The sequence below is a fragment of the Glycine max genome, chromosome 13 (genome assembly GCF_000004515.6).
Source record: "Glycine max cultivar Williams 82 chromosome 13, Glycine_max_v4.0, whole genome shotgun sequence".
NCBI classification, from domain to species: domain Eukaryota; kingdom Viridiplantae; phylum Streptophyta; class Magnoliopsida; order Fabales; family Fabaceae; genus Glycine; species Glycine max.
In genome coordinates, this window is record NC_038249.2 from 44,081,161 (window position 1) to 44,092,754 (window position 11,594).

Sequence of the window (11,594 nt, forward strand, 5' to 3'; positions counted from 1 at the left end):
TTAATCAGTGATTGAAAATTTGTATTTATGTTTCATTTGATAGCTAGGAGATTCACCTTAACGAGGACAAATCCTTGTAAATATTTCTGTAAGTGTTTTGAGTCTCAAGACAATATACCTTTGTAAATTGTAAGTACTTTCTTAAGGCCATTAAGGTATTAATCCTTAAGCATGCTTCAAATAAGTTTTGATTATGTGATCATGTAAGAAAAGATTTTGTTCGAAGAAGTATTCGACGACCGTTACCTTGGGAGATTAGTCTCATGGCCAGTCATAGGAATACCTTTGTTTTTAGCAAAAATGATTCCAATAATTAAAATAATTATGATCAATACAATTTTTATGATTTGAATACAATGATATTTAAAATATTTTATTTTATTTTAGGAGGAGGATTTTTAAAGATATTTTAGTAAGACTAAAAAAATAAATATCCATTTATTTGTAAAAGATTCTGGACTTCGATGTCTATTTATTTATTATAAAATTATTACGATTAATTAGATATTTATTAATTTTAAAAGTATGTAAAAAAGAATAGAACTATAAATTTACTACATTTATTATTGACACTGCATTGATAAATATAAATGAAGATTTAAAAAAATATTTATTATCCAATCCAATTACAATAACAAATTATATCAATAAAAAATACTATTTAAAAATAGTTCATAGAAAGACTAACCTTTTACGATAGTGACGGTAATAGTACTTAGTTTTTATTTCCCAACTTCGCTTTAGTCTTTTAAAATTAATCCATTTTAATATCCGACTCCATGGTCAAACGGCCCAACCAAGCCACCCTATTTTATTTATTTACAGGATGAGCTATGAACTATCAAATTACGATCCTTTATAAGAAACCTAGCTTTATCCCATTTTGTTTTACGCGTTGTTTGTCAATCCACGAACGCACAAGTCCACGGAAAACATCACATTTTCAGAAAAGAAATGCAAAGACTAGGCCTAAATACCGGTTGCAAACAGCAAGTTGAAGAACACACGACATAAGCATCCTTGGGAAGAATCATTATTTTCTCTATTAACCATCCATGTTTACAATCCAGGAAAATATAAAAATTAAAAAAATGATCAAGAAAAAATATTAAAAAAAAATAACTATCTAAAATTTAAACAGGCACCCGTCCCTAGTTCCGCTTTTCTACATTCACAATGGCACGAGTATATTGAGGTAAAAGCCCCAAAAGAATGTGCTATATATAAACTCTAGTAAATTGTAACTGACCCTAAGGAATATTGTTCATACCACGCGCAAAATGACAAAATTCAGGGCACTACAAAACCACAACACCAGGAAACAAACAACCAGTCCATAAAATCTCTTCGTGGCACCTTGAGAAGACCTGCATTTTAAATTACAGAACATTAAACCGACAATAATCATCCAAAAAACATACAATGCAGATATCTGCAATACACACAAACACGAGCAGGTCTTCTTTTTGCAACACTACTCGTCTATGTGAGCATCCATTTTCAAACTAAAAAAAGTCTATCTGCGGGTGGTAATAAGATCACAATAATAACAAAAAAAAACTGTTACTCGATTGCATACTGATGAACCTGCTAGAGCAAATATTTTTATTAGTAAACTGACCAAACGGCCTGACTACCGATTTTCACAAGTTTGCAAATGCAAGGCCAGATGTCATAATAGCCAATGCAATACGAAAGTTTAAATCTACCTCAGATAGAAATCCCAGAAGCTGGAACCAACTGTCTTGATGGGACCTAGTGATGTGGCGCAAGCACTGCCGACAAAGATGAATATTTAAGTTAGAACTAAGAACCAACCAAAGCAAATTTAAAAAGGAAACAGCTTTAATGAGGTGACTTTTACAAACTCCCAAAACCAATAGTTGTATATAATCATGTGAAAATAGTCACAAGATTTAGTCAGTGTTTCATTATTGACAATGGACATTATTTTATTATGTCCTCCCTGATTCCCAAATATACAGCCTGATGCTGTGCAGTATCCAATACACTAAAAATTGAGAGGAACTGGAATTGGAATTGTTAGGACTCAGGTGGTGGTAGTTATAGTAAAAACAGCTAGTTGTCAAATGGTAGTTAGAAATGGCACTTCAGAAACAATTAATCACCAGAGACAAAATTTTGATTTTCACACCACCCCAACCAATTGCTTTTAGGCTGACGGGGCTCCTTCATTATTCGTACCCCACTCTTCGTCAGCCTCGTTACCATTAACGAGTACTGCACCATCTGTAGAATCTGCATCCACTACAACTGCCTCCTCTTGGCTTCCTTCCTCTCCATTCTGTTCCTCCTGCTCCTCTGTGTAGTGCTCTTCTCCATTTCGTTCAGTCAACTACAACAAAAGGACAACAAAATAAATTAACAGTCAAACACCACAACTAACAATGCACTGAGGCTATTTTTATGTAGGCATAAAACAAAAATATAATATCATGTAGTTTATGAGAATTTCTTGCAACTAGTTGAGTGATCATGTAATCTTTAAATTTAGAATACCTCATGAGTAGAGTCCCCATTCTCCAGATGCTCCTCTCCTTCCTCAATCTGCATGCTTCTAAAAGCTTCAACAAGGGTAATGTGTGATTTGTCAGCATGGTTGACGTACTGCTCCGCAGGAGGGTACACATTCCTATAATAAAAGAGCATAGTTAAAGATGTTTTGCACACAAAAAAACACTAATCTACTAACTATCTACATTTCAAGATACATGCAATAAAATTTGCATTCTCTGCACTGACCTTGTTTCCACAGCTTTAGATTCGACAGCTAGTGCAACTTGCCAATCTTCAAACAAATTTGGATATTCTTCAGGATTAGCCAATGATTCAGCAGCTTTTGGATTGACCTGCAACAAAATATACGTATACGTACTCTCTTTAATCCATAAGTCACTTGTCAACATGATAAGACTACCCAAACAAGGCAAATGAATGAGAACGGATGCTCCTACCCAAACATTGGATTTTATGATAAAATAACCAAATATAATTGAATGGGTGTCAACCAACAGCAGAAGATGCAGTTTTTGTTAGGACTGTGGAGGATTCAGATTCCCATTATATAATATCATGCACAAAGGTAAAAAACAGGAAGTTCAAACATAAGTAAATACCATCTACCTGAATCAGAAATTACCTTATTGAGGTCTTTTCTCCAAATTGCCACTATCTCTGAGACCTTACTTGGGAGATAAGATCGAGCCATTAAAGCTGCCTCTGGAATTCGATTGCTGCAAAAGGCATACTTCAGCTATAAATGTAAACTGCATTCTAAATTTCTAATCAATCCTCCCTATCAGTAATGTCAGGAAGGAAAACAGCCCAACTTTAGAAAATTACCTTTCTACCAACAGTTGAAGGCAGTCTTCTAATTTACCCAACATAAATAAGCAAAGGAATGCAACATTGTTTTTCCCTTGCTCCTTGGCAAGGATTGCAAGTTTTGATATTCCTTCAGCATCTCCTAAAGAAGAATATAGCAGTAACAAGCCACTCAAATCCATTGCATACTTCAAACATTCCTCAGCCATTTCTAACTGCAAGAATGGAAAATACGGTGAGCTACAACGGGTCAAGAGAGGTTTCCAACAAGAATCAACATTTAAGTTCCCTCATTCTAGAATCATAACTTATTCTGACAAGAAAAAAAAGTAAAACATTTAACAACCTAATTGTATCTAGAGTCGTCATCTACAACTCAAAGCACCTGACTATAACTTCTAACATGCAACGAAGCAAATCTTAATTTGGCCATAGCTAAAATCTCTATAATCTCTTGCACATCAAAAGCTACAATAAGGTCTATATACATCATGTGCACATGGTCAAATTCAGTAGCACACCATCACGGAAATCTATAATACACTTGGCTATGGATATTTAGGAGTGCAATCAAGCTTTACACAAAGAACATAGTATAGGTTAAATAAATACAGTTGAAGATTCAAATCACATAGAAAACACCTTTCCAGTAGACATAGCTAATTCTCCCAATTGCTTCCATTTAGGCTCGCTCTGCAATTCTATTGCAATACTCTGCATGGGAAAAGGAGGTATATTATTTGTGATATAAAATGACAAATCAAACTGATGAAGAGAAATGAAGAAAATTAGATACCCAAGTTAACAGCTTTCACAAATTAAACAATATCTCCTTGTAGACATATTACATGAGCATACCTTTGCAACATCTAGTTTTCCAAGCTGTATTGCTAGATCAAATCTGTAGTCAGGGTCAGTAGCTACTTCAAGGGCATCTTCTATCATACCTCGTGATTCCAGAAAATGAGCCACACTACCATAAAATCAAGTATTTTGATTAGGATGCAGGTAATATATTAGCACTAATTACAAAACTTCAGATCCGAAGACTGAACTCTGAAATTTGAATAAACAAATATGGCTTATAGAACAAAATTTTAAATCAAGTATCAGGCAAATGAACATGCAGTAGTTATTTGTGCAACATTATGCATTAATAGTTTAATACCATAAAAGCATATGACAAGCAAAGATAGATGTAACAATTAAATGTAACAACTAATCATACAAAATTATAAGCATCAAAAGATTACCACACTTGTCTTGAACAAAACAAAAAGAAGTGGAGAGGAAATGTAATATGCTAATACAAGATATACATAATTTTATAAAGCATAATTCTGTTACCAAAAACATTTTTAATTTCTACACATATCAAGCATATTTCTACATATTGAAAGAAAATCAATCATTGTCTTGCAACAAGGTAAGTCCTACCTGTTATGATGCTCTTTGGGGATTGATGGTAGAATTTCATTGGCCCTTTCCAAATCACCACGCATCACAAGTGTCTTGTACTCAATCAAGCTTAAAAGCAGTGTGTATCCCATAACACTGAGAAAAAAAATTGATAAACAGAAAAGTAGTCAAGATTACTGCAATTTAAAACTTTGAATAATCCAAGCAGAAGTTTCACTTACTTAAACTCTTTGTCAATCAAATAAACACGACTTTGGTTTGCAAGATATCCCAACAAGTACATGGGGCGGTCCAAATGAAACATCGTAGTTACCTAAATTCATAATCATTATGCATCAAGATGTCTCATGATCCTTGTAGTTCAATTAAAAAAGAATGCACAATTCTTTTTTAAACTAGAAATCTAGAAGGGAAAAGAGTTAATACCTCACCACCAACACAGTAATTAAGTCTCCAAGAGGAATTGTTGTAGATAAAGCAATCCCCAACCCAGATGCCTGTTCTGACACGTTCATTCATTTCATGTAAGAGCTCAAAAGCATCTTCAACACCTTCATCATCTACAGGTCTTCCACTATCTAAATGTGATACAACAACATCACGCTGCAATAGTGGAAGTCAAAATGTTTAAAGGGCACTACCAGTAAAGATCTGTCAAATATACATTCGGCAGAAATAGTAAGGGGCAAAATATTCTTGAAAGCAAGCCAACATCTATAAGGAAAAGATGAAGTTCATGAGAGTCCTCACATTGTACTTCAGAATGTAGAATGATGTATCGCTAGCAATTGTTACTAGATCACCACTGTCAGCCCAGTAGAGGTTCTGACACAAGATTAATAACAAAATTATATTAAACAATGAATAAGAAGGAAAAGAGCAGATAACTAAATGTCACCTAATCAAAGTACTTACTTTCACATTGACATCAATGCGATAGATCAACCTGCATTCAGCCCAGTCATAAAAGCAGATGAAATCGTTGGAGCACATCGCCAGTAGAGTGCCACCAAATATTCTTTCAGCTGAAAATGTTGGTCGGACACTCCTCTTTTCCTGAAATACCAATTGTTTAAATTCCAACTAAACCAAGTATTCCCTAGAGCAAATTTATTTCAATACGAAGACAGCTATAAGCCTATAACAATGAGAGGATTAAATTTTTGTGAACCTTCCAGAGTGATAACCAAGGCAATCAATAAGCGAAAATAAAAGTAAAGAAGTCTTGGTATTGGCTTTGAAGCAAATTTGCCAATCTCTAGTTCAGACATAAACGGTTTTCATAACGAAAATTAATAGCTCGCATAGTTTTATACACACTCCTTGACTCCTTGCCATAAACAGAACGATAAGAACCCACAAATATAACAGTAATTTTATTGAATACCCGGAATATGATCACTGTTACTGATATCAGTCTAGGAACTAATCCATACAACTATGGAAAACAGAACAGAAATAGAAAGAATAGACAGAGAAAACGCAATACATAGGGAGGCTGCTTCCTCCCTGCCCAAAGGCTTCAATTTCCTTACTCCACGACTGAATGGCTCCACTATGATCCTCTTCTAACTTTCATCCTTGCTCCCCCATGTTTCCTTCCTACACCCCTTGCCACATAAGCAAGGTCATTACAGCCTAATTCCTCTTTCTGACCCTTGCCCCTCACCCTCCATTATCCTTTTTCCCCCTCTCATAACTTCTGTAATTGTGGGATGCCTAACAGTCTAACACGGCACAAGAATGGCAACATCTTGTTATACTTTTCCTTTTAAGAAATAGCAAGAACTTGTTGGTTCATTACACAAAGAACAAGATCACACAAGATTAGAGAGGAAATGAAGTTTAAAAAAAAGTACAAACCTGGAAATTTTTGCTGAAAATTTTAATCTTTGATGTACTTTCTCTGACAGCATATTCTCCCTCAGAAGACCAAACAAATTCCAGTGCTGAACCAAATGACCTATTTCTCCATGCCAATGCAGTGTATATAATGTACTCACCATCTCCACACACAACAACAAACCTCCCATTTGGATTGTGCTTTAAATTCTGCACAACAAATTAAATCAACAATAAGTCACCACCCATGAAACAAATATTGTTGATAATTGAACCAGCAATAAGGACTATTGTTTTAAAACTCACTTCTCTGAATATAGATTAGAAACTAGTCAAGCCACAAACAAATAATTCCAAGCTACCAACTGATTTGCCATATTATATGGATATCTAAGTTCAACAGAACAAGATCCCCGCAGTTACAGCATGTTTGGGTTATGGGTATGCATCGGGAGCCTTTCAACTCCCGCATTTGCCTCCCAGACACAATTTTCACTAAAAACGACATGTTTGTCATTTTTTATCAATCGTTATTTTGTTTCTAAAAGCATGCTCAACTAAAAGTGAAAAATTGCAGCTTTTGCATTGAGTTGAAAGATTTAAATTACATTATATCTTAAACTTACGTTTAAAATAAAACTTCCTAAACATAAATTACATCACTTCAAACTCACTTTTAACTAAATCAATTTTATAAGTATGTAAGTGCTCAACCAAACACACGTAAATTTTGCATTTCAAAGTCTAGCATGGCTAGATGACCAATTTAATCCTTACATATAATCACAAATTTTTTAATACAAAGAAAATAGAAACTTGGGCAAGGTTCAAGAAAAAAGAGAAAAATGCTGCATAATGAACTAAAATGTCTGATACTCCGATTTCCTAAATAATGTACATATGCCACTTTCTAACTTTGTCGAGTTTTGCATAATGAGAGCAAAAATAATTAAAAATACGAAAGCTATGCAAAAGAATGCAAATAATATTAAGAACTACATTAACTCACTTGAGGGTAGAGATCGCAGGTACCCAACTCCTTAACAGCTAAAGGTAACCTTTCTCCGTCAGCAACCTAAGAAGCATAGTACTTGCACATGTCACTAAAAATAAAGAGAACTTAACACTTCTTGCTCGCAAATTATACAGCCCAAAAAAAAAAAGGAATAACAGAGCCCATACCTCTACATCTGCTCCTACACTTTTTATATTGACAGTCTGAATTTCATTATGCTTAGACCAAATAATTTTCCCGCTGTTGTCCATGCTAGCCACAGGAACTTCTCGACCAAGTTTGACCATAATTGTTCCTTCATCATAGCCAATCACAACCCTGTTTGAATGCACCCGATACGAGAAAAGAGTTAAGGATAAGAAAATTTCATAATTCAGGCACAATTTGGCACAGCTTCCCACTCAGCACTATTCAAGGGCTTAAAAAATTATATTAAGAAATTAATTGCAAAAATTCTATCCACAAAAAACTTACCGACGAGAACTCTTCAAGTATCCAATAGCCCAGACTCTTTCAAGACCATAGTTTAATGTGTTCTCAAGCCTGCAAGCAAATTGAACCATAAAAATTAAAATGGAGAATTAGTATATATCTTACAAAGTATACTTCCAACTAAATTTAGTAACAGCTTAAAAACTGTAAACTGAAATAAAATAGAAAGGAAGAAATAAATAAAGCCTGTCAATCTCAATATTATTAGTGCTATCTTAATTTTTAATCAAAATCCATACATTATAATCACCAAAATAAATCTTTCCAGTCTTTTATGTACCAATGCAAACAGCAAATAAATAAGGTAAAGAAGTGGCACATCAACCACAATATCATAAATTCATAAACAAAAAGGCAGACCCATACAAGCCTTATTCTCTAAGGTAAAAAGTCAACCGCTAGCAAATAATCCAATTTCCAATACGAGTGATGATGATGGGAGAAGAAAAGCTAGCGGCATATGCCAAATAGAATAGGCATAATGTTAACCCTCATAACTCAGCAATCTGTGCATTTCACATTACCTATAAGTTGTGGAGTGCCATATGCGTACTGTGCCATCCTCAGAACCAGTAATGATTATAGGAAGTTCAGGATGAAAGCATACAGCAGATACATTGTGTGTGTGACCTTCTAGGGTCTGGACACAACTTTTGGTCTGATAATCCCATACCTGATTCATAAGTTTCATCCATGTTATTCCTTTTCATATATATATATATGTATGTATATGTAAATGCGTACAAGCAGATAGATCAAGCAACAAATGAAAACAAAACCTTAGCAGTGTGATCATCAGAACCAGTGATTAGATATGGTTTGTCACCACCTGTAAAATAATCAACACAATTCACTCCTTTCTGATGAGCATCCAAAGTAAAATTAGGATCAGGAGAGCCAAGATTCCAAATCTGAAAAGAGAAGACAACAGGTGCATTAATGCATTATATCATAGGAAACAACCAGGAACAAGAACATAATTCTACCTTTATTGTCCGATCAAGAGATGCACTAGCAAAGGTGTTTGTGTCTTTGGGATTAAATGTTACTTGCATGACATAATGAGAATGGCCTTCAAATATCTGGGTACAGATCCAGCCTTTTTCCCAATCCCAGAGCTTTATGAGCATATCATCAGATGATGAAAGCACATAAGGAAGGGTAGGATGAACTGCCACACACCTAATGTAATCAGTATGTGCTTCAAATACTTTGACTTTATCCATTGTGTTGTAATTATATACACGAATAAACATATCATCTGCTCCAGCAACAACCCACTGTTTGCGTGCAATAAACTTGGCCGATCTAACTGCAAAATCATGTTGTATAAGAGCTTCAGTGGTCTTCTAAGTAAGAAATCATGAAATATACAAAGAAAAGTGTCTTCAAGCAAATGCATCAAGAGATATATAGACAAACAAATGGACCAGAAAAGGTTCATGACTTCATGTACCTGGTAACTCGGTAACCTCAAAAGATTTGGCCATGGTCTGAAATAGAATAAATGAAATTAGTGTTAATTACACAAGCAAATCTCATTGAAACTAATGACCCATTTAAAGCAGAAATTTTATGAAGAATTTAAATATAGAAACAGGAGTGTTGGAAGCTATCATCCCTTAATAACAATCTATGAAGATATACCAAATGTGTCACAAGATATGAAATTATAAACGAACATTATAAGATCATGATGCCATGATAGAAAAAACAAGAATACTAATCCTAACACAATACACCAGAAACTGCAAAACCCATCTTGCATAACTTAAAGTGTCAAAAAACAAAGACAAATGCCAGATGGTGATCATAATATCTACAATTATTCAGATTTTACCGAAATACCAAAATGTGCCAAAATCTCAGAGCTCAGCTGGAAAAAAGTAAGAAGGCATCCAAAATATTCACAAGCACATAATTTAGTCTAAAAAATTTCCCAAAACATAGACTCCAAGAATTGTTAAATAAGATTAGTAACTAGTTTTACTTTGGAAACTTCGAAAGGGTGTGATTCAGATTAATGAAACACAGTTTACTCATCAAAATACTTACCCGCATGTAAATTTCACACAACTCCCAGTTTGTATCCACTTTGAAGTAGAAAATACTATAATATTTTCTAGTTATGTTTCAAGATAAAAGATCACTAAAAGAACTTTGCTAATTCCATTCAATATTTTCTTCATGGAATGAGTCATTACATCATACAGTATGTTGAATCAATCATTATTAAATTAAGCCATGGATAAAATAGGTCCCTCCATTTGTGAATCAGCAGCTCATTACATATAGGCACCATGCAAAAGGTTGCTTGTCTAGAGCCAGTATATACGTATCCACCATTACATTTCTCAATTAGGAATAAAAAACTCATTTATAACAGTATACAGAATCTCAGTTATAAAGAATATCACACCTGAGATTGGTAGTTCCAGATGCAGACAGTTCCAGAGTATAAACTCGCCAGAATCCTGAATTAACAAGTTTGCATCAAGCAATTAATTAAATGATGCCAACAGTAAAGTTGTACAACAAACATCGGTATTAGTGACTAAATCCTCACAAACTACAGATATTCCCAATTATGATGTTAGCTTCACATCATAAATTGAATTCAGAAACAAAACAACAGCAGCAGAGGAGGCATTACCATGGCTCTGTTGGATGCAGATCCACACATTTCACTCTCTCTGATCTTTGCGCAAGCTTGCGCTGATCAAAAATCAAAATAACACGTTAGATTAAGTAGCCAGAAAGCAAAACATTCACACTAGGCTTAGTTTCCGACAAATCTAATCTCGCAGGTAACGAAATCAACAATTTGTCGGCAACCAAAAACAAATAAACATTGAATCAGAACAAAAAACAATTAGTACCTTGATTTCGAGTCTGAGAGGCTGCAAATGCAAGTAACAAGAGAGAAAATAAAAGCAAACAAAAAAATACGAATCAGAACAAGGTTTCACAGTGGATCACGTTGAAATTGAAATAGCAAGAGCTAGATAAGCGAATTGCGAGGCTCGCATTTCAAGTAAGAGGCAGCAAAGCATTCGAAATTGAAAGAGCGAATGGCATAGTGGGAAAGCATGAAATCGAAGCGAATTCGGTCCAGATCTAAGGTTGTTAAGAATGCAAAAGCGTTTGCGGAAGAGCAGATCAAAGAGGAAGCTCACCATTTTTGCAGATTGGAGAGTGCACTAGCCTCTACCGAGATCAATCGTTGGAGATCAGATTTCGAATTCGACGAGCTCAGAGAGAGAGAGAGAGAGAGAAATGTGTTTATTTGTTTTTGTAAGAGAGCTCTGTGTAAATACCACGAGGATGAATGAACGAGAGCGGTGCTAGTGCTATGCATTAAGAGAGATTACGAAAATGCCACTGAATCAGACACTACTCTGTGTGTTGTCACACCGTATGATCCATGGTGGTGAGGAAACGCACGGAGTGGTGGCAGTACCGTGGCAATGACATGCCTGCC

General features: G+C 34.8%; 1 protein-coding gene across 3 annotated transcripts; it reads right to left on the bottom strand.

Annotated features, from left to right (window-relative positions):
- Window positions 1-1,020: 1,020 nt before the first annotated feature.
- On the bottom strand, window positions 1,021-11,427 carry LOC100815780 (coatomer subunit beta'-2). 3 transcript variants are annotated; one of them, XM_003543603.4, is made up of 26 exons: window positions 11,290-11,427; window positions 10,993-11,013; window positions 10,767-10,828; window positions 10,533-10,587; window positions 9,570-9,606; window positions 9,100-9,425; window positions 8,893-9,024; window positions 8,638-8,786; window positions 8,096-8,164; window positions 7,789-7,939; window positions 7,616-7,681; window positions 6,628-6,816; window positions 5,680-5,820; window positions 5,515-5,589; window positions 5,191-5,367; window positions 4,986-5,077; window positions 4,783-4,899; window positions 4,204-4,318; window positions 3,988-4,059; window positions 3,364-3,560; window positions 3,161-3,254; window positions 2,764-2,870; window positions 2,521-2,653; window positions 2,206-2,356; window positions 1,710-1,775; window positions 1,021-1,367 (listed from the first exon to the last, which is right to left on the bottom strand). In XM_003543603.4, the coding sequence occupies exons 1-25, from the start codon at window positions 11,290-11,292 to the stop codon at window positions 1,756-1,758; spliced, it is 2,751 nt and encodes a 916-aa protein (XP_003543651.1). In that variant the 5' UTR covers window positions 11,293-11,427; the 3' UTR covers window positions 1,021-1,367; window positions 1,710-1,755. The 3 variants fall into 3 exon arrangements, 2 of the variants coding, with proteins under 2 accessions (XP_003543651.1, XP_040864459.1); XR_005888029.1 differs by having other exon boundaries at window positions 1,710-2,356; XM_041008525.1 differs by lacking the exon at window positions 1,021-1,367 and having other exon boundaries at window positions 1,740-1,775; window positions 2,130-2,356.
- Between the last annotated feature and the right edge of the window lie 167 nt (window positions 11,428-11,594).